At 37.6% G+C, this 23134-nt stretch overlaps 2 protein-coding genes and 2 pseudogenes across 9 annotated transcripts in view; 3 read left to right on the plus strand and 1 right to left on the minus strand.

The window, feature by feature from the left end:
- ERBIN (erbb2 interacting protein) overlaps positions 1-23134 on the plus strand; it is a 153124-nt gene that overhangs the window by 101940 nt on the left and 28050 nt on the right. For all 7 annotated transcript variants that reach the window (XM_075541104.1, XM_075541099.1, XM_075541101.1 and 4 more), the window contains exons 16-18: positions 10527-10648; positions 11488-11661; positions 20389-20559. In XM_075541104.1, coding sequence (XP_075397219.1) covers positions 10527-10648; positions 11488-11661; positions 20389-20559 — 467 coding nt within the window. The remainder of the gene's footprint in view (positions 1-10526; positions 10649-11487; positions 11662-20388; positions 20560-23134) is intronic.
- On the minus strand, positions 3011-4791 carry LOC142438784 (nucleolin pseudogene; annotated as a pseudogene).
- LOC142439033 (large ribosomal subunit protein eL13 pseudogene) lies at positions 15788-16490 on the plus strand (annotated as a pseudogene).
- On the plus strand, positions 17414-18100 carry LOC142439034 (nuclear cap-binding protein subunit 2-like). Of its 2 annotated transcripts, XM_075541108.1 has the most exons (3): positions 17414-17490; positions 17567-17619; positions 17776-18100. In XM_075541108.1, the coding sequence occupies exons 1-3, from the start codon at positions 17414-17416 to the stop codon at positions 17988-17990; spliced, it is 345 nt and encodes a 114-aa protein (XP_075397223.1). In that variant the 3' UTR covers positions 17991-18100. The 2 variants fall into 2 exon arrangements, with proteins under 2 accessions (XP_075397223.1, XP_075397222.1); XM_075541107.1 differs by having other exon boundaries at positions 17567-18100.

Here is a 23134-nt window from a genome sequence, read left to right on the forward strand (position 1 = left end):
GCTGACTTGGCAAAGCAAAGGTGTAGAATAACTTTTAAATGTTAAAAGTCCTACTAGGCCGTTTTGAAAGGAATTTGGAGAATTGATTTAGAAAGAACTCTCTTAAGTCAAGAACTCAGGTTTTTAGATAGCTGATTTAAGTGCATAAATATGTCAAATGCTTCTTTATCTTTGAAATTAGCAGCTAATTAGATCTATTTTACATTAGTTGCTACCACCTTGTTGCTTTTGACTCAGCAATCTTATAGGACAGGGTAGCATTCATTGCCCCTGTGGGTTTCCACAACTGTCACTCTTTATGAGAGTGAAAAGCTTCATCTTTCTCCTGCGGAGCTATTAGTGATTTTGAACTACTGCCCTTGTGGTTAGCAGTCACTGCACCACTGGGACTTGGAGCTGAACATGAATAATGTGTGTGTGTGTGTGTGTAAGATGTTACAAACTATTAACTCATACAGGGCTTTGTTATTTTTTGATGTTGAAGACTTAATACTATTTAGCACTACCTAGACACTAGATCAGGATTATCTATAATGACTACACATATTTACCTTATAGCCTTAATCAGGCTATAATTTTGACCAAAAAGGGAAATAGATCCTTTATTATTTGGCACAAATCTTTTATGGGTTATAGTATGGAGGCCTTTCAAATTAAGGAGATAGTTTCTGTTGTATTTGTTCTCTATGTAAAATGTATATTTTAACTATAAAGACATTATCTTTATATCTTTCTCCAATCTTTGAAAATCTCAATGGTCCAAAGTTATTTATAAAATAACTCAGTGCAAAAATACTGAAGGAAAAATAACTTATGGATTAAAATTGACTCTCAAAAGTCAATTTTAACTCATAGCGACATCAACCTGGCAGAGTAGAACTGTCCCTTTGGGTTTTTGAGACTTTTAAGTCTTTGTGGGAGCAGACAACCACATCTTTCTCCCTCAGAGGAACTGATGGTTTCAAACCGCCAGCCTTACGTTTAGCAGTTCAGTGCATATCTCCCACTGCACCACTAGGTCTGTTAATTTAATGATTAGTCTTAATTTTCAAAATACTGTAAGATAGGAGAAATAATGGGTATAAAATGCTTCACAGTATGTCAGTTTGGGTTGTGGCGGGTTCAGCAAACAATTTTGGGATACTTGAATAAACCAAAGACTAAGATCAGATTTGTATTTCATTACTAGTAGTAAACAGAAAATTCATTGAGTGCTCTAAACAATTTATTGGTCTTTGGAAGAAGGAAATTAAAGACTTGCTTTGATAACACCGTCCCTCCCCCAATAAAAATAAAACTTGCTGTCATAAAGTCAGTGCATTCCCCTGTGGATTTCAGAGACTGCTTATGGAGTAGAAAGCCCAGTCTTTCTGCAGAGCCGTCGGTGGTTTAGAACTCCGACCATGCAGGGGCAGCCCAACACATTATCACTACACTACTAGGGCTCCTTGCTTTGATAAAAGATAGTACCAAGTGAGTGGGTGCAGTGATAAGATGTAGTTGGGTGGAGCAAAACTTGTTTAGCTTTTGAATTGAATTGTCTCATACTTGTGATCTATGAAAGTTATATAACTTCATTCATTTGAAAGCTTACTAAAGCTGTGAGAATAAGTTTACGAGCAAGATTTAGTTTCTATGTGTATAACTCCACTCCTCAACTGCCATATTAGGTAATATAATACCAAGTGTGTGTGTGGAAAAAATAGTCTACTTCATTCTAAGAGGTCAGTGTTGCTATAGTGCTTCCTACACTGTATGTGCACTAGACATTGCTGCTGCGGTTTGTAGTAGTTGCCTGTGAGTTGATCCAACTTATTAGGGACTTAGGTCTAATACAACTAAAGGCATGCAAACTCCGGCCTAGGCTATAACAAGAGCAGTGTGGAGAATTATATCAAAATCATAGACACCTTCATATACAATTTTTGTTTGTTTGCCTTGGTCACTGAACTCATGTCTCAATTTTTTGCTTTCCTTGATTTGATAGATGGGTTCTGGATAATAAATAGTAGGTAAGAGTGAACATTCCATAAATGATATCTTTGAGGTAAGAGATGGAATGAGTTGGTAGCAGAGAAAAGAAACTTTAATGCCCTATTACTTGGGTCAGCAAACTATTTTAATAAGGAATCATTTAACCAAATTTTTACCTCATCATAAGAACCTGTCACAACTACATATCTCTGCTATTTTAGGGTAACAGCAGCCGGAAAGAAGATGTAAACTAATGTCTATGACTCTGTTCTCATTAAACATTACTTATAGACAGTGAAATTGGTATTTTTTCATGTGTCATATTTTTTCTCTTTTCTGTTTATCTAAAAATGTAAAACCCATTCTTAGCTCATAGGTGATAAGCCAGATTGAGTCGTTTGCAGTTTCCTACCAAAGACTTGGGAAAGCAGGCATAACAAGAAGACCTCAATATTCTTTGTTTTGATACTTTTATTGTTTCAGAAGAATAAGAAAACCTGAACAATGGTAGAACATGGTAGAAAGGAATCAAATACAGATAGCATTCTGAAGGTAGAGTCTCTAAAAGAAGAAATTTCCTTTTGTTATTAAGCCAAAGTTACGTTTAATTTTCAGTGTTTTAATGTGCTGTAAGTGCATTGCTGTTTTGTTATTCTGTGGAAATGTCATAATCTTTATTCCCATTAAAATAACTAAATATGATGCTATCAATGAGTATAACTAAATAAAAGCATATTATGTGCTTGATTTTCCTAATACTGATTAAGTTATTAAACACACAGTTGTATGATTATTAAAAGCCCTGTCAAGGAATAATGAGGTAGAATCTTTGTTTAAGCACTTTTTTTCTTTCTTTTAAACTTGTCCCAAAGTCAACGAAGCACAATCCTTCTCTCTCTCACACACACAACAACAACAAACAAAACAAAAACATAAAAAACCCAAACCTATGTAGGAAAACCATGGATTTACACATAGGATGAAACTTCATCGTCTCCACAGTGCTCTCTACTTCCAGTGTCCACTAAATGCTATGTCATGATCCTGTAACAGTAAACCCAGAGTCCTTTCTTTCAAACAGAAGAGTTATACAACTTTGTCTTCTTTCCTTGTCGCTTGTGGTCTCCTCCTCCTCTTCTGCCTCCCTGGAAGCTGCTTGCTCTCCAAAGCCTCCCCAGTCTCTGCCACAGTATCCACCATGGTTGGTAACTATCGTGACCTGAACAGAGCCATCCAACGATTCCTTTAACGTCTCTTCAGTGGTTTCTTCAGAAAATCCTTTGTCAAACAGGGTTTGGGACAGCTGGCTCAGTGCATTAGGTGATCCCCTGGTTCCTTGCAACTCCAACCATATTGCTCTCGATTTCTCTTTCATTACAAGAACTTAAAGGTTCTTTAGCATTTTCAAATGAAGCAGATTCTAAGAACGCATATCCTTTAGATTTCCTGGTCTGGTTCTGGCACACTTTGATTGCCGCTGCCTTCTCAACGCGTCCTGCAGTTTCTCTTCTCTTGTGTTGTGGGAGAGGTTGCTTATAACGAGTATTTGATTCACTGCTCCAAGTGCTGGACTTCACTTCGATGGTTCTGATTTTGACCCTTCTGCCCAGTATAATACCAGCATATGGACCAGCCATTGATCTCTGCTTCCTGTTTTTCTTCAAGGGTTTTCTCTGCATCAACTTCTGTCTTATACGATCCCTTTACTCTTCCCATCTTTGTTGACTAATCTGATCTCCACAGCATCCTCAAAGACTTTTTAATTCATCCTGAGTGACGTTGTAAGGCAAATTTTGACCCAACAGTGTCCTGGCATCTTGGTCTTTTATTATTGTTCTTTCCTTTCCGTCTCTGCAGTGTAATCTTTAAACCAGTGAGTTTCAAGGCTTTTGCCAGGTCATCAGCAGATGCAAAATCCACATAGTTGTACTTCCTCGTCATACCAATTCTGACGTCCATTACTGTAAGATCATTTTTATCAAAAAGGTCACTGAGACCAGTTTTTAATTTAGGAACAGATAATATTGCAGTTCGGGTTTCCAATAAAGAGGTTGAAAGCTGTAGTTGGTTCTGTGGCTTCCACTTTGTTGGCTGCAGGAGCAGCTTTCTCCATGGCCATTTGCTTCTTTGGCCAGGTTCTTCCTCATCCTTTTCCTCTTTCCCATCCTCCTCTTCATGTCCTCCTCATCTTCATTCCCCCTCATCTATTCTGCATCATCTTCAGCCACACCTTGGCTTTCACTGGAACTGTCTTAGCCAGTGTTTTCTTGTCTTTGGCTGGTGCAATCTCCATATCCTCTTCCTCAGAACCGTCATCATCCTCGTCGTCTTCATTGTCATCCTCATCCTCTGAAGCAGTGGCAACGGCTGATGTCTTAAGGCCAACGCAAGTTCCTCTTCATCCTCACTGTCACCTGTAACTTCCTCATTCTTCTTGAATCCTTGTGATACAGTTCCCTTTTCCCTGAGGTGTCCACCATGGTTTTGCTCAGGGTGGCACCCTTCTTGCCAGGTGTCGCCACTGTTCTGGTTGGCGTGGCGGCCTCCTTTTTGCCAGAAGTGAGAGCTGCTATATTGGCTGGAGTGGCAACTACCATCTTTTGTGTTGGAGAGAAGCCATCATCTTTTTTTATTGGCAGCTGTGGCATCTTCTTGCCTTTTTTTCTGAGGAATGATAACTTCCTCTTCTCTACTGCTTTCTTCTTCGTCATCATCTGACATGACCTCATCCTCACTGTCATCTTCTACCTCCTTGGGAGGAGGAGCCAGCTTCTTGGGATCACCATGATATTTATGGGCCCTGGTGAGCTTCACCATGATGGTGACGGGACAACAGAGTGTGTTCAAGATGAGCCTACAAGGAACTCAAGTGATGTTGAAGACAGAGTATGCAGTCTTGGCTGCCCACTAGAGCTCGAGACTTGTTTAAGTACTTTCTATTCCAATAAAAATAAACATAAACCATGTTGTTAGGATAGTAGGACTTTATTTTGACCATATTTTCATATTGTAGAACCTTTTGTCTTTAAATTATATCAGATGGTTGAGTAATAAAGATTTTCATTTTGACTTGGTGTATTTGTATGTATGTGTGTTATCGAATGCCGAAAATTACCAGCCTTGAGTATTTTTAGTTTTTCTATTTATAAGATGGAGATCTTACACTCTAGGTTCCACTAAGGCTGTGAAGATAATTGGAATGAAGCAAGTGTATTTAACATACCTTTCTCAAAGTCACTATAATGGTACTTTAAACCAGGAATGAAAAGTATAGCTGACAGCCCAGATCTGGCCTGCTGTTTATTTATTTATTTATTTATTTTTATGTGGCCCACTGGATAGGAATCTTTTCCTAGATAAATATTTGCAATAAATTTAATGACAAAGACCTGTAATTTTGTACCCCAACTAAGTGAAGTGTTATTCTGACTACACAATTGCATTCTTCTAATCAGAAAATCTGTATTATGAAAACAATATGTTGAAATTATTATTTTTTTGTTAATAAATTTCGGTGGAAAGTATTTTATCTCCTAAATATCTACGGAACATTCATGATTTTGTCTCTTAACTCAAAAAACTCACAAAACTTGACATCTAGTTCTTCAGTGAAAAAATTTCTTGACTCCTGTTCTAAACCACCCTAATCATTGGTATACTCATGCTTTGATCTTTTTTCTTAGAATCCCTTATTATTATTTCATACCAAAAATGTACTGGCCTCTTTCTTTCTATTATTTCTATTTGTCTCTTTGCCCTGCGTTCTTAAAAGAGGTCATACTAGTATTTATGTTAGGAAATTTAATTCTTATCCAGAATAGGTACATCTGTAGTGAAAGAAAGTAGAAGGGAGAAATAAGAGTGGTAATGGGCACAGTGTTTCTTATTGGGGGTGAGAGAAATGTCTAGCAGCTAGACGAAGGTGGTGGTTGCACAAAAGTGTGAGGATACTGTCAGACATTTCATGATGGCTAGTTTGATGTTCTGACTGTTACCTTCAGTGTAGCCTGTGTGATCACGAGGTGTCAAAGGTATCCGGCATCAAAGAACAAAAATATCATATTGAGAATGAGGGGCAGTGCAGAGTGGGGGCCCAAAGCCCATCTGTAGACACCTGGACATCCCCTTACAGAAGGGTCACGCGGAGGAGACAAGCCAGTCAGGGTGCAGTTTAGCAACAATGAAATATAGAACTTTCCTTTAGTTCTTTAATGCTTACTCTCCCCCTCCCTCTCCCCCACTATCATGATCCCAATTCTACCTTACAAATCTGGCTAGACTAGAGGATGTACACACTGGTACAGACAGACAGGAACTAGGAATCCAGGACAGATGAACCCTTCAGGACCAGTGGTAAGAATGGCAATACTGGAAGGGTGGCGGGAAGGTGGGATAGATAGGTGAAACTGATCACAAGGATTTACATATCACCCCCTCCCTGGGGAATGGACCACAGAAAAGTGGGTGAAGGGAGACGTCAGACGTCTAAGACATGACAAAATTATTTATAGCTTATCAAGGGTTCATGAGGGAGGGGGGAGCAGAGAGATAGAAAAAATGAGCTGATACCAAGGGCTGAAGTAGAAAGCAAATGTTTTGAGAATGATGAGGGCAACAAATGTATAAATGTGCTTGACACAATGGATGTATGTATGGATTGTGATGAGAGTTTTATGAGCCCCCAATAAAATTATTTTTTAATATAAAATTTATTTCTGTTATGGAGAAGTAACAATATGGAAAATGTTCCACTTTTTGCATTTGAAGATGTGACGTAAAATAGAAGGGTCTACAATGGAAAAGATAGATAACAGGTATCATTTGTGATATTCTTATTTCTTTTAGAGTTCATGTGCCACTTAACGTATATTACTATGGATATTCTAAAGAGAGGATTACAACATACAGTACTCATAATATCAGATGAAAACGACATTGGTGTGACTAGATAGGGAATTTCCTTTGATTTTCATCAAAAGCTTTTTCCTTCACCCTAGTGCATCTTAGAAATAGGCAAGTGAGGAAATAATGCCAATTGAAGTTGAAGTTTTACATCATTTTGAGAGGAAACTATTCACATTTGATTCGTTTTGTGCACCTATAGGAATCATTTTCTTTGAACTCAGAAGCCAACGTAATGTAGGTCATGCATTGGGCTGCCAGCTGTAAGGTCAGCAGTTCAACCACTTTTAGAGAGAAAGAGAAAGCCTTCTGTTCCTCTAAAGATTCACAGCCTCTAAGACCCACAGGGCAGTTCTGCTTTGCACTTCAGGGTCTCTTGAGTCGGAATTGACTCAATAGCAGTGAGTAATGTGCACCTATGTGCAAGGAGCATGGTGACACTATGGGTTAGGTCATTAGATTGCTAATTGCAAAGTAGGAGGTTCAAACCCCGCCAGCCTTGGGATAAAACAAGGCTGGCTGTGCTCATAAAGACTGATGGTTTCAGAGCCCTGTATAGGGTTGCTATGAGTTGGAATCAACTTGTTGGCAGTGGGTTTAGGTTGGGCTTTATGTGCTCTTGCCTCCCCCAAGAAACTTACAAATCTAGAGTGTGGGATATGGCAAATTTGAAGAATGGGTGAGACCCTGAACCTAAGGAGAGAAATCTATTCCTAAACAGGAGAGAGGGACATATAAGTTTATATAGTAATGTATTTTGGGCATGGGGGAGGCGCACAAAATACTGAGGAAGTATGAGTCAAAGTTGTTACTGGCTTTCTTTTTTTCAGTGAAAGAGATCTCGAAGTTAGGATGCAGGCACTTGAGGAGTGTGGTTATTTTAAGTGGGAGAAGAGACTGACTATGTAAAGAGAAGGATTAACCATGAATTGGGATATAGAAATGAGGAGGGAATCTATTAAATTTGTGATGGCTATATAATTCTGCTCCACCACCACACCCACCCACTCACCCAATAGAATTCATCAGTTCAGAGTAAATAGAATGCTTGAAGCACCAGACTTTGGGTTTTGTTGGATAGTTTATGACAATAGGAAAATGGCCAAGAGAGTTGAGGATAGTTTAAATAATGTATCATTAGAGGAAGAAAAATAAAAAGTGTTAAAGAGCCTAATAATAGGGAGTGAGTTATTTGGAAAGACAAGTGCAACTATCAAAGAGGTTGAAAATCTTCAGAGAAACCAAGGCCAAAGTTCTGATGTTTGGCCATGTTTGTAATTGATGATATAGGTGAAGTGCCTTGTTATTGAGGAATGGTGTTGTAGCTTTGGAATAATTTATCTCATTTAGGATATTGGTAGATCTTAGGTGGAAAAAAGCTCAATGTAGTCAAACAAGACACCGGGGTTCTTAATAGGTGATCAGATAATTGATAGCATCTAGAATGACTGTAAAGCAATAGTACCTGATGCCCAGAATTGAGGAGGGGAACGGGTTGACATGTGATATATATACTAAAAGGGAAAAATGTCAGTGACCAAAAACTGACCCAAGGTGCTTGGAAAAGTTACCGTATATACTTTGATAAGCCGACCCAAATATCAGCTGAGGCACCTAATTTTACCACAGAAACTATTAAAAATGTGCTGAAAAACTCAGCTTACACACAAGTATATATAGGGTTTACCTAATTGTTCTGAATTGGATTCTTTAAAATTGTTTTTTTATGCTCTAAAACTTTTGACTACTCTAGTGTTTGAAATTACTGCCTAAGACCCCCAAACCAAACCAAATTAATTTCCATCAGTAAATTCCAACTCATTTGCATCACATCAGTTACAGCTAAGGGGGATTTTCTGAGTGCTGGATATAGACTTTGTTGAAACTGGTTGCCCCTGTTTTCCATCCCAGCTATCCCAAAAAGTATGCCAGTAGGAATTTGAACAACCGTATTTCTTTTCTTTTTTCTTTTATCTTATTGGGGGCTCGTACAACACTTATCCATACATCCATCCATTGTGTGTCAAGAACATTTTTGTACATTTGTTGCCACCATCATTCTCAAAACACTTGCTTTCTACTTGAGCCCTTGGTATCCATTTCTCCTTTCCCCCCCCTCCTTCCTTGCACCCCCTCCCTTATGAACCGTTGATAATTTATAATTATTATCATTTTTTCATATCTTACACTGTTCGACATCTCCCTTCACCCACTTTTCTGTTGTCTGTCCCCCAGGGAGGAGGTGATATGTAGATGTTTGTAATTGGTTCCCCCTTTGTACCCCACCTTCCCGGTATCTCAGCACTGGCCCTGAAGGGATCAGCTGTCCTGTGTTTCCAGTTCCTGTCTGTACTGGTGTACATCCTCTGGTCTAGCCGATTTTGTTGGGATCATGATAGTGGGGGGAGGGAAGGGAGGAAGCATTTAAGAACTAGAGGAAAGTTGTATGTTTCATCATTGCTACACTGCACCCTGACTGGCTCATCTCCTCTCCATACCCTCCTGTAAGGGGATGTCCAGTTGCCTACGAATGGGCTTTGGGTCCCCAACCTGTATTCCCCCCTCATTCACAATGATATGATATTTGAACAACTATGTTTCTTTAACAACCAGATAAACAATAGATAATAGTTTAATTAATGAAATAACTTATGAAATATTAACCAGGTCAACAAAGCAATTATAAGAATATTTGAACTTAATTCAATAATGAAAACGGATGCTAATTTTTTTAAAAAACATTCCCATTGTTCATATTTACTCTCATGGCATCCTTAATTTGGGAATTGTTTCAAATAAATAAGGGGTAAATGTAAATGACAATGAAATTCCTTAATATTATCCTAATAACTATTCAAATTGGCCATACTTAGGTATTCCAGAATTTCAATTTTTCTGTTGCCTATTTTATCAGTGTTTCCAATTTTTGTTTTGTGTCGATTGTCATTTTCTTTTAATAGAATAAGAACACATGATTTTATTTGGTGATGTACAGCTTTTTAAGGATGATATTGCAATAGTGAAATTGGTGATTTTTTTGAGCTTTTAATGTTTTATTATTTTATCTGGTAGTAGTAAGCAAAAAATGATAAGGATTTTTAAACCTTTTCTCCTATTTTATCTAACAAATGCTGTGTTTTAAGTGTTGGTTTATGTTAAATTTTCTAGAAAATGTTTGTTACCAAGTACTCTTTCTCTTGTCAAACTTTCCCTGTCTCTGTACATTTCAATCAATACTGGAATTTAGAGAAGAGCATTTTTAGATCCAAAATCCTGGGATACCTTATATACTCATGTATGAGCCGAGTTTTCCAGCAAATTTTTGTATCTCAGCTGATAATTGGATCCGCTAATACTTGGGTCGGCTTATACTCGAGTGTATGTGGTAAATAGAGTTAGTTTTCACAGGTACTGAACAAAAACCATTTAATTGATAATTTTTCATTTAAGAAATAATTTGGTAACAAAATTAGACATCAGCTTTAGACAAGAAAATATGTGATTGACATTAGAATCAAATCTAGTAGTAGCTTAGGGTTTATAGCTACTAGAATTAACTGTCTCAGACAACATAAAGAACATTAGAAAGTATGAAGATGTAATGTTTTTAAAATATAGTAAAATATGGTATGTTGCTTTGTTTTTTATAGTTATGTTTATATCAGATAATGAAAGTTTTAATCCTTCATTATGGGAGGAACAGAGGAAACAGCGGGCTCAAGTGGCATTTGAATGTGATGAAGACAAAGATGAAAGAGAGGCACCTTGCAGAGTAATCCTATTCTTTCTAATCATTTGGCTTTTTACGATTGAAACACATCTGCTGATAGTCATTGGTTGTTTTAAAAATAAAAAAATAGTGAATTAGTTCCTATCCTAAAAGCATTTATTGTGATTTTTAGCTTGAGTTGTCCCCCTTTTATTTAATTCTTGCCTTTAGTGATTGTTTGGACGTTCTTAATGGTTTGGCTGACTGTGGGGCTTTTAATTAATTAATTAATTAATTAATTTTAAAGTGGTTATCTTTTCTACATTCCGACATCCTAGTGATAAAGAACTCTTTGATATAAACATCTGTTTCCTCATATGATTGAAATTGTGTCCCAATCATAAAATTAGAAAATATACATATCCAGCTTAATTACAATTACTTGCCATCAATATCAATTAAATGAATTTTAGAAGATAACAATTAGGGGACTTTTAAAGAATTTGGTTCCTGGTTCCAAAAATGTAAGCAAATGAATGTCTGAATTTTATGTATGGATACAGACCTAGCTAGTCATGATATCTGTTTGAAAGCCAGGTGATAGTTTTTCATATAATCCATACTCTACATTTCCAAATGCAAACTATTTTAAGTTTTCTAAAAAGCATTTTGAAACGTATTATGTGTGAAGTCTTTTAATGTTAATATTTTTTTAATTTTTACTTTTGTGTTATCCAATTTACCTATTTGACCATTTTTGAAAAGCATATTTTTATTTAATTCGTAAAAATACTCCCAAAGTTCTATCATCTGTCTTCATAGTTACCCTTATAAACTAGATGGGCAGTTGTTGTATGGTGTTTATATCAAAATTTCAACATTCACTTGTTCTATTTCTTTAGGAAGGAAATTTAAAGAGATATCCAACACCTTATCCAGATGAACTCAAGAATATGGTCAAAACTGTTCAAACCATCGTACATAGATTAAAGGATGAAGAGATGAATGAAGACTCTGGGAAAGATTTGAAACCACATGATGATCAGCAAGTTATAAATAAAGATGTCAGCATGAAGGTTAGAAAACTCGGTTTAAAAGGATTAAGCAAAGCCTGACTTAAATTCTTAACATTTTAAAGACCAGCATAGTTATCCTTTTTATTTGTGGCAAAATGTACTCTCAAAGTTAAGAGTTTCATTTTCAACTACCTGAATTGGGACACTGTCCTTAACTGCTACTGTCACTACCTCTCTTTTTATAGAATATCGGAATGGGCAGGGTAGAATTATGTCCTGAACAAAGAATAAGATAAATGTCCAAAAGTTTATTACTCTGGAAATAGTTTTCTTCCCATTATAACTTAACTATAATTGCTGTGATAGACCTTTGAAGTTTCTTTTCAGTGTTTCTAAAGTATTCACAAATCTCAATCCCTATAGACAACTCTTTTCTTAGTTTACAAGGAGCCCTGCTGGCATAGTTATGAGTCTGGCAGCAATCCACAAGGTCAGCAGTTTGAAACCACCAGCCACTCCTCTGGAGAAAGACAGGGCTTTCTAATTCCATGAAGTTTGTCTCAGAAACCCACAGGAATAGTTCTCCCTGCCTTATAGGGTCACTGTGTTGGCACTGAGTGTTTGCCACTTTATATCACAGAAGCAAGAATTATCCTGTCACTGGATTTACTAAATGGAGCCTGGGTAGTTCACTGGTAAATTAACCCAGTTATCTGAGAGGTTAGAGGTTTGTAACCACCAGCCACTCTGGGTAAGAAAGTCAGTCTGCTTCCTTTAAAGAGTTACACTCAGACTTTGTCTTTGGCCCTTAGTGAAGCTAACCATGTCCATGCCCATTTGCCAGTTCTTCCTTCAAGGCTGGTGCCACCTTAGAGACTGGTACGGGAATGAACATCCTGGCACTAGGGGTGCAGCCAGGGGACAGTAGCAACCTCAGTAACAGCTTAGTAGTAGTAACAGATGTGGATGGAATGTCTCAAAGTCACCTTTTGGCACTCCTATATCTCTAGTTTCTCCAAATTTGTGTCATGGGGGGTGGGGAGCAGAGATCAAGGGAAGTCATTGCCAACAGGTTCACAGGTTCTTTTCAGTTAGGAGTCTCAGCCAGCAGTACTAGCAGGCTGGTAATCTCTCAGAACACATTTGCATCACTTAGCACTGATGAGCAGAAAAACAAAAGGAAATTTTTGGAAGGAATTTTGAAAGGTTATGGAAGTTTATGAATCTTCAGGGCAGTATATATTTTCTCTTTACTCACCAATGGAAGATAAACCCAATATTTCCTCCACTTATTGCTATGAAATTCTCGACAAAGAAATCCCAAAACTAGTATTACGTTTTCTCAGTGAGATAAAGAACATGGGAAAATTTTTAGAAGAATTTAGAAAAACAAAATAAGGAATTTAGTAAGGAGATAGAAATCTTCAATAACAACTAGAAATTGTAATGCTTGATATAAAATAGAAATAAAAAACTCTTTAGAATACAGATGTAGAATGGAAATCATGGAGGAGAGGAGTCTGAATTTGAAGGCAAAGACTCAGATTACTCAGTTTGAAGAACAAGTAGAAAAAACATGTACAGCATACTACAGTCTCTGTGGGACAACATGAAGAGAAATAATATGGATAATAGGAATTCCAGAAAGAGAAGAGATGAAATGAAGTCCAAATATATTTTAAAGAAATAAAGAAAATTTCCCAAATCTGGAAGGTGAAATTATCATCCAAGATGCTCAACAAAGGCCATATAGGTGAAATCCTAAGGGGAAAACCCTTCTCCCCCCGCCCCAGATATATTATAAGCACACTTACAAGGTACAAAGATAAAGACTTTTGAGAGCAGCATAAGATAAGGGAAATGTCAGACAGTGGTGGTCTGATGGGGGTGAGGAGAGACCTTCCTCACTCCAGGACCCTAGGAGGGGTAGGGGCAGCTTGTGGGAGATGGCCTTGCTCCTCCTTGCTGTACCCCCAGTAAAGAGCTTTCTCACCTAAAAAAAAAAAGAGGAAATGTTACATACAAAGGAACATCGCTAAAATTTAAGTGCTGACAGTTGATGTGTGTGTGGATTGTGGTGGGAATTGTATGAGCACCTGGTGAGATTGTTGGAATAAATAAATAAAGTTAAGTGCTGGTTTCTCACCAGTTACTATGCAGGCAAGAAGGCAATGGGGTGACATATTCAAAGCCTTGAGAAAGAAAATAAATATCAACCAGAAATAATTTACCCAGCAAAATTTCATTTGAGTGAGGATGAAATTAAGATTTTCCCAGATAAACAGAAATTAAGGGGATTTGTAACTACCAGATTTAGCCCTTCAGTAAGTATTATAGGGAGTTTTCTACAAAGAAAACATGATCCCAGCCCAACAACCTAAAATTTTGACACTAAACCACCACCTGGGCAATGTATTTACAATGAGATGGGGGATTTTGGCTACACAGTTGTAATCAACACTAAAATGAAGATGATTGTTGCTAATAAGGGAACTTTCAGGTTGTTGGAGGGAATTGAAATGATTTTGTAATAAAAATTATCCAAAATAATATTCATAATAAAAGAAGCAATATATTCCTAGAAAGAACTCAGCATTGAAGGTAGAGAACAAAGAAGCTATCAATCTCACCTGGAGAGTGGGGGATGTTTAACAAAATGTTTGAAGTAAATTCTTTATTGATAATTAATTGCAGTGAATAGAAATGAATTAAATATTCTAGTCAAGAAACAGTGGTAGCCTGGCCCACAAATATGACAAGGGGCACTCTTGAAGCAGAGGTACATAAATAGATTAAAATAGGGGTGGAAATTCTTCACATAACAAGTAAGCAGTAATACAAGCAAACAGGAGTGGCAATGTTAATATGTGACAGTAAGTTTCAAGTGAAGACAGAAAAGGGCAGTGTATGCACCACCACCTTTTGATGATGGATAGAAACATTTTAAAAGAGAATAAAGGAACAGAAGATCTGTAGACTATTAACCATTTGGACCTAACAGACATAGAGCCCACCACTTAACAATAGCATGGTACACAAGTTCTACTCCATTCCAAATATGTTTGGTGTAGACTATTTTCAGACACTGTTACATGTCATTTAGTTTTAAAAGACTGAAACCTGAAAAGCATCTAATCTGACTATAATAGAATGAAGCCACAAGTCAATATTAAACATAATAAGAAAAGTTAAATAATTTTAGGGAAATTAAGCACTATTAAAATTATAAATCCATTGGGTTATCAACAAAATCAAAAGGAACGCTTAAAATTTTAAGAATGTAGTTGAAGAGGTAAAAATCAGTAATTTTAATTGAGTCTTGATCCTAGAGTACAAAGCCTTGAGAGAAAAAAATATATGTATATATATATATACACCAATCAGAAATAATTTACTCAGTAAATGGGTTGTACCCGTTTTAGTAGCCTGTGTGACAAATTGAGAGGGATATATAATGTGCTGCAAACCCAAATATGATGGTTTAATTGAAGAAAGCACTTCTGGGATTAAGCTGTGAGTTGGCCTACCCACTTTATTCACAGACTATTTTTGTTGAAATAATGAATAGCAGACAGGTGATGGCTCTTTAAACACAGTCCATTGACAGGCATTTTCTCAAACTGCCTGTTGCTTCAAATAAACAACTGGCAGTGTTCATTGCCATGACAAAATGTAAATTACCATGCACAAATTAGGATTATGGAAAACACTTTACTGCCACCAGCTTCTCTTGGTTGAGAAAGATGGTGACATTAACACATGAACTTTTTTGTTTTGTTTTTAGAGTTTTCTTTCATATTTTTTTATAACGTGAAGTTTTTGAATAATGTCATATGCCAGCATTTATAAGAAATGTGAAATACATTACTTGGTGAACCAATATCTTCCCAGTGTTGTTACTAAAAATCCATTATAAGTAGAAGAGTGTTTTATTTATTTATTTTTTAACTTTTATTTTTTAAAGCTTTTTATTAAAGGTTTTAACAAAAACTCATGAGAATCTGGAAATTCGTTTTTCTGTTTATGGGGGAAAGCTTTTTATTGTGACTTGGATGAAGGATTACAGAGTATAGCATCAATTTTATTTTCAGCAGTTCATACTGGTCTTGTTACTTATATTTGAAAGACGAGAATGCCCATTTACTAAGAATGCCGAGTGGTTCACTTTAAGGCAGAGAAAAACAGAGTAAAATTCAGCGGCATTGCTTTCCGCTTGCCCGTTCCACCTGGAGGAGGGCCGTAGGCAACCATGGCGCCCAGCCGGAATGGCATGATCCTGAAGCCCCACTTCCACAAGGACTGGCAGCGGCGTGTGTCCACGTGGTTCAACCAGCCGGCGCGGAAGATACGCAGGCGCAAGGTACGACAAGCTAAAGCCCGCCGCATCGCCCCGCGGCCCGCGTCCGGCCCCATCCGGCCCATCTTGCGCTGCCCCACGGTGCGCTATCACACCAAAGTCCGTGCAGGCCGAGGCTTCAGCCTGGAAGAGCTGAGGGTGGCCGGCATCCACAAGAAGGTGGCTCGCACCATCGGCATCTCGGTAGACCCCAGGCGGCGGAACAAGTCCACGGAGTCCTTGCAGGCCAATGTGCAGCGGCTGATGGAGTACCGCTCCAAGCTCATCCTCTTCCCTAGGAAGCCCTCGGCCCCCAAGAAGGGAGACAGCTCTGCGGAGGAACTCAAACTAGCCACGCAGCTTACTGGACCTGTGATGCCCATCCGAAACGTCTACAAGAAGGAGAAAGTCCGGGTTATCACGCAAGAAGAGAAGGACTTCAAGGCCTTCGCCAGCCTCCGCATGGCCCGTGCCAACGCCCGGCTCTTTGGTATCCGAGCAAAAAGGGCCAAGGAGGCTGCAGAGCAGGATGTGGAGAAGAAGAAGTAATGTTGCCAGGGCCTTTAATAAACTACACACACACACACACACACACACGCACGCACGCATTAATTAGCATTCTCCAAATTGCAGATGCCACAGGCAAATAGAAATGGCATCGTATCGCATTTCTTTTGGGGATGAAATGTAAAATTTATAGAGGTAAACAACACGTTTCCCTGCAGGTTTCCCTTCCACCATCTATCTGTAAAAAATAAACTAAATACAATTTGCATTCTCTGACGAAGAGTATTTGATTTTAATGTAATTTAATAAAAAATATATTGGTGAAACTGCCATTTGTTGAGTGTTGTATCAAAGAAGTATACTCAGTTACCTGGGATGATATTATAATTTGTCTTCTTCACTCAAAAATATTCCCTGAAGTCATCTTAAAGTTAGCCTGCCTGTGTGAACATTGTGCTATTTTTAACAACAGTCTCTGTGAAGTCAAGTTTATACTATATAATGAAAGGTTAGGTAGAGACTGGGGTAATGAGTTTACTGATGAGAGGGTGCAAGTGGTTGTACAGCTGTACGAACGTCATCATTATTGCTAAATTGTAAATGCAGGAACGATGTTTTACTATGTATGCTCCAAACAAAATACAATTAGGAAAATCTTCCCTTTTCCAAAAAAATGTTGACACCCGGTTATTGTAGTTTCTGTCAATGAGTTGTGTACACCTGTGAAAAGTTAAATTAAAAAATGACCCAAAAACCTGAATAGTAGCTATTAAGATTTCTTATGTACAATCTAAAACTATGATTTGGCTCCTTACTTTGATGTTTTAAGGTCATAGTTTATGGGACATCCCAGTTTATGACCCCGCTACACATTGAGCCCTATTCTACTTACTAGTTCATTAAGTAGTACCTTGAGTCTTAAAGGTTTGAAAGTGGGCCGCCGGAGCCTGGGCGCTGTGTCGCCGCACGATGTCCGGGGGCCTCCTGAAGGCGCTGCGTAGCGACTCCTACGTGGAGCTAGCCGAGTACCGGGACCAGCACTTCCGGTCATAGCGGGAGAAGACAGACTTTCTGCACCTCCGACGGTCGTGATCCTGTAACAGAGGTATCAGTGGAAGCGAGTGATCATTATCAGGGTGATTATGAGGAGCAAGAAAAATTACTGAAGAAAAGCTGTACTCTGTATGTTGGCAGCCTGCCCTTTTACACCACTGAAGAACAAATCTATGAACTCTTCAAAAGTGGTGACATAAAGAAAATCACCATGGGCCTGGATAAAGTGAAGAAAACGGCATGTGGATTCTGTTTTGTAGAATACTATTCAAGATCAGATGGAGAAAACGCCATGCGATACATAAACGGAACTCGTCTGGATGACCGGATGATTCCAACAGACTGGGACGCGGGCTTTAGGGAAGGCAGGCAGTATGGCCGAGGGCGCTCGGGGGGCCAGCTCCGAGACGAGTACCGGCAGGACTATGACGCTGGGAGAGGTGGCTACGGGAAACTGGTACAAAACCCTCAAGGGAACAAGCCACTCCTCTGAGGAAGATCGGGGCCAAGGTTTACAAAGCAAACCCAGCTTCACCAAGTTTCTTCAGTCTGTTACTGAGCTGGAAGCATCTTTGTGGGTTTCGTCTCTGAACATTATTAAACGGACAGAAATCTAAAAGAATGTCTTTAATTTTAGTCTTTTAAGAATCTTGGCCATGTCTCATTAACAGGATGTTTTTCTACTAGTCAGAATTTGTTCCTTGAATACCAATTGGATATATGATCTAGATTAGTCTGTCAAAACGTCATTTTTAGGGTAGTTGGACAAATTTCATTTTGGTTTCCCATGTTTATGATACAGATTCATAATACCAACACAAAATAGGTTGAAAGTGCTCATCTAAAGCACAGTTGATCTTGGTACACCTAAAGCAACAGAGGAAGGAGGAGAGTCAGAAATAGGAGCATACGGAATGTGTGGCTAATTGCCTCCATGAACAACTGAGCTCAAAAGAGTTATTTAGTGCCTAGTTATCATACTGATCCTTTGAATTAAGACTTCATAGCAGAATCTTGATCAAAAGAGGAATAATGTAGAACAGAATTTCAAATTCTATAAAAAATCTGCCTTTCCCCTGAAATCTTAAAACTGAAGTGATTTAGCTTCAGTAGTTTAAAAAAAAAGTTACGCTTTAAACATAATGCTCTTGTAAGAATGGTCTATAGCAGCAGTTCTCAACCTGTACCACCCTTTCAGGGTTTGCCTAAGGCCATTGTAAAAAACAGACACGGCCCCTCTGTCTCCAGGCGGGTCCGCCCACATACAAGTACCCAGAGAGAAAACTGTTACCCATGCTACACCATCCTTCAAGACAAAATTTCATTTATCTGTATTAGAAATAAATATTTCATAATATATAATTACATAGTTTTTGTGATGAATCACTCTGCTTTCATTATGTTCAGTTTGTTACAGTGAAAATCCATCCTGCATATCAGATATTTACATGACAATTCATAACAGTAGCAAAATGACAGCTATGAAGTAGCAATGAAATTTATAGTCAGGGGTTACTACAACATGAGGAACTGTGTTAAAGGGTCGCAACATTAGGAAGGTTGAGAACAACATCTATAGGAATCAAATTGACAAACAAATTCAGATTAGACAGGAACTGAAAATCAACTGAGAAAACAGGTGAAAATGTTTTCTTAACTCAAAGGTATGATCATTGTCACTACTTGGTACTTGCAGAAGATTTTAAATGTTTTGATCTCTGTATTCTCAACTGCAAAATTTAAAGAATCATCTATATGAAACCAAACAGGGTGAAAGGGACAGTTGGAATAACGGAATTGAACTAACGAGAACAGAAATAATGAGGATACTCAAATTGTAAATGTAAAATGTAAATAACATGTATGGACTTGTTAAATGGAAACCTAATTTTCTGTGTAAATGTTTACCAAAAACACAATAAAATATATTTTTACATTAAGGATTAAAAAAGCATTTACAACTATGGATGCCCTGCGGGATATTCTGTAATAGCCTATGTGGTTGCTATGAAGCAGAATTGAGTCTTCAACAGTGGGTTAGAGTTAAAACGTTAGGAGCCCCGGTGGTACAAATGATTAATCACTGAAGCACTGACCAATAGTTTGGCAGTTCAAACTCAACCAATGGCTCCTCGGAAGATGAGCCTTGAGAATCTACTCTTTAAAGGCTGCAGTCTTGAAAATCACTCTGCTGTGTACATGGTGTTGCTGAGTTGGGCTCAGTGGCAGCTAACAACCAAACCAAGTGCACTTAGGCAATCATGGAGTCAACTCTGACTTAGCAACCGTATAAGATAGAGTAGAACTCGTCCTGGGGGGTTCTGAATGGCTGGTGGTTTTGAACTGTTGACATTGTTCCTAGCAGCTCAATTCTCACCTAAACAAGCATTTTATTTAACTGCCAAAGGTTTCTATTTTTGAAGTTTCCTTGTTTAAGCATTACCCAACTTATGAAACGGTAAATTAGGTTTAAATTTTCATCTGAATACTTTATCATTTGATCTCCCTTTTACCCATTTAACTTTGTTCTAGTTTTTTATATTTTTGCTTTCTTTTTGATCGAGTTTTTATGTTTTACTTTTTATCATTGTTAGTTTGTTATTGTTATTGTTTTTAATATTTTTCTCTATTTGAAACCCAGGAGAGGTAAACCTAAAGAAAACAGTAACTAAATTAATAGGTCCTTGTGGATGTGGTAGGGGAGGTTGGGGGTGGGAATGGAAGTTATGATCAAGTGTAAGAAGGAAGAAAATATTCTAAAACTGATTGTGGTGATAATTGTATAACTCTTCTTGATGTGATTGAACTATTGGATTGTGTGAGATGTGAATTATATGCCAATAAAACTATTATAAATTTCAAAGAATATAAATTCCTTCTCTTTTATTTAGGCTTCAGAAAGTACCTCTCTGGTAAAAAGTAAAGCTGAGGAAAGAGAAAAGTATATGACCGGGAGTTCCGTACAGAAGATCAATGACCCTGAAATCGAGGTCAGTCCTGTGGCTCATGTGAAAGTCTCTGAGAATCTGAAGCATATCGTGAACCACAGTGATGCTTTTGAGGTATGGCCTTATACATTTCTCTGGAGCAGTCACAAAAACTTCCCATTTATTAATACATGGTTACGAAGTATGATGTGAGAAGTCCCAATCAATGATAGAAAATATGGTGTAACCCCCTCCGGGCCTACATTGAGTAGAGAAACCAGGAGGATGAGGGTAGGGGAGGAAGAGAAAGACATCATCAGTCACAGGGATCAACCTGTAACCACCCGCTAGGGCAATGAACCAACAGGGAAGAGGGTGAGGGACGATGTAAGATAGGAAAATAATCTATCACTTACCAAGGGTTCATGAGGGAGGGGAAAGAAAGGGGGATATAATATCAGGCTCAAGTGGGAAGAGAATGCTTTGAAAATGATGTTGGCAGCATATTTGCAAATGTGCTTGAAACACTGGATGAATGTACGGATTCTGATAAAAGATAGGAGTCCCCAGTAAAAGCATTTAATAAAAAAATAGTGATGAATGCATTTTTCATTAAAAATGTATTATTTTCCAAAAGCGTATCACTTTTATCACATTAATCTTAGAAAAATTTTATACCCACTGTTTACTATGTAAATTTTACTGTGTAAATTAGTTTGAGGCCGTTCTTTCTTCTGTAACATCTAATTAAAAAATATCTGTGATAGTATTTATTTCTGTGATTTAAAAATGAGAAATACAATTTGCTATTAGAATTTCTTAATTGTTTGGCTTGTTTATTTCAGGTTTTGGATTTTAACTTGTGAATTAGGTGAATGTTTACAGAACTGATTATAGTTTTACATTCAACAATTTGTACTCCTCCATTATAATCCCTTAAATGTACCATCACTTATTCCACTTTCTCACTGTTTCACCTATTTCTATTCCTTCTCTTTATCTAACTCTCTGACCTTTGTCCATGGGTAAATGCTGCCCTTTTAATCTTGCTTGATTGTTTAGAGGGGAGTTCAATTCCAGATCGAAGGGCAAAGGTCTTAGTTTTGGATGCCCCACCAGTCTTTGTCCAGCCAGTAAACCTGGTCTCTTTTATGATTTTAAGTATTGTCCCACATTTTTCCAACTTGATTCAGGACTTTCTACTATGATCACTGTTGGGTAGTGGTAACTAACCACTATCTAGTTCTTCTGGTCTCTAGGTTGTAAAGATGAGTTTCCGCTACATGTCTTGATTTTCGTCACTCTTCTTTCCTCTAGATAAGGAGATAGAAATACTTGCCCCATAGAAGGAGAGCTAGTCTTTGTGAATTATATCAATTGACCTTGGTGTTCTCTGAGAATGTATGGTTCTTCCGATCCTTCAAGGCCAACAACTTATTCAGTACTTATTCTTCAAGGTGAATTTTTTTCTTGACTTGTTGATAAATTATATTAGTTAACAGTTTCTTCTATACAACCAGTACAAGCTATAACTTAAATAAAACCAGTTATTGAAATGTCATTTGCACCCTATGCAATTCACTCAAAGTGTATGATTCTGTGACTTTCAGTATAGTCAGTGTTGTGCAATCACTACCACAATTTATTTTAGACCAATTCCATTACCCCCCCAAATACTCTTGTCTCCTTTATCCAAGCAACAGCTAGTCTATTTTCTGTCTCTTAACTTTGCCTATTCTGGACATTTTCATATAAGTGAAATGATACAATGTGTGGTCTTTTGTAACTGGCTTCTTTCACTTTCTATACTGTCTGTTCTACAAGTGTGTATAAAGGAATAAATACATACATCAATCATTCATCCTTTTTTAGGCTGAATAGTTGTCCATGGTATAAATAGTCAACATTTTGCTAATCTTGACTCATCACGTAATTTAATGCACACTTGGCTGGTTTCTGCCTTTTTGCTGTTATATGTCATGCTGCTATCAACATCCATATACAAGTTTTGGTGTAGGCATATCTTTTCATTTCTTTAAAGTATATGCCTACGTGTGTAATTGCTAAATCATTGTTACTTTCAAGTGTTAACTACTTGAGAACTGCCAATTTTCCAAAGTAACTGCATCATTTTTTATTCTCATACACTATTGGTAATAATATAATATAGGGAAGCTGTGTTTAAAATGATCACTTGAAATCTTCTTTATTTATAAGTATGCTGTCCAATATCATAGTCACTAGATAATATGGTTATTTAGGTTCATTAAAGTTAGATTTTTGTTTCTCAGTTCCACTAGCCATTTAGGTGTACGAATGACTAGTTAGTGGTTGCTGTGTTGGACAGCACAGAGAACATTTTTTTTACCACTACAGAAAGTTCTTTGGGAGAGCACTGATCTATAGAAATAGTGATATTGTGGGTTTATAATAGCATCTGCATTTATAGAAATTCAAACTGTGTTCAATCTTCTCTATCTGAGGTGACATCTACATGGGTTTTAAATGTACTTTAGGATGCATCACCTCACTCAAGATGTCATTATATACAGTGCACCTAGACTATGAAAAAGTGACCAAATTCCTTGGTACAACTCTAACAAATTTCTCTGGAAGAGATATTTCACTAGTGAAAGAGTTTATTTCCTCTTCCTTAAGTGTTCGCTGGGATTCATTTTAGAATCTGCTTTTTAACCTTTCCATTGCTCAG

The sequence above is a fragment of the Tenrec ecaudatus genome, chromosome 2 (assembly GCF_050624435.1).
Source record: "Tenrec ecaudatus isolate mTenEca1 chromosome 2, mTenEca1.hap1, whole genome shotgun sequence".
Classification (NCBI taxonomy): domain Eukaryota; kingdom Metazoa; phylum Chordata; class Mammalia; order Afrosoricida; family Tenrecidae; genus Tenrec; species Tenrec ecaudatus.

Coding starts and splice junctions, on each gene's coding strand:
- LOC142439034 (XM_075541107.1), top strand. CDS start 17,414: ATGTCCGGGGGCCTCCTGAAGGCGCTGCGTAGCGACTCCTACGTGGAG. Junction 17,491..17,566: donor TACCGGGACCAGCACTTCCG/GTCATAGCGGGA, acceptor AGTGGAAGCGAG/TGATCATTATCAGGGTGATT.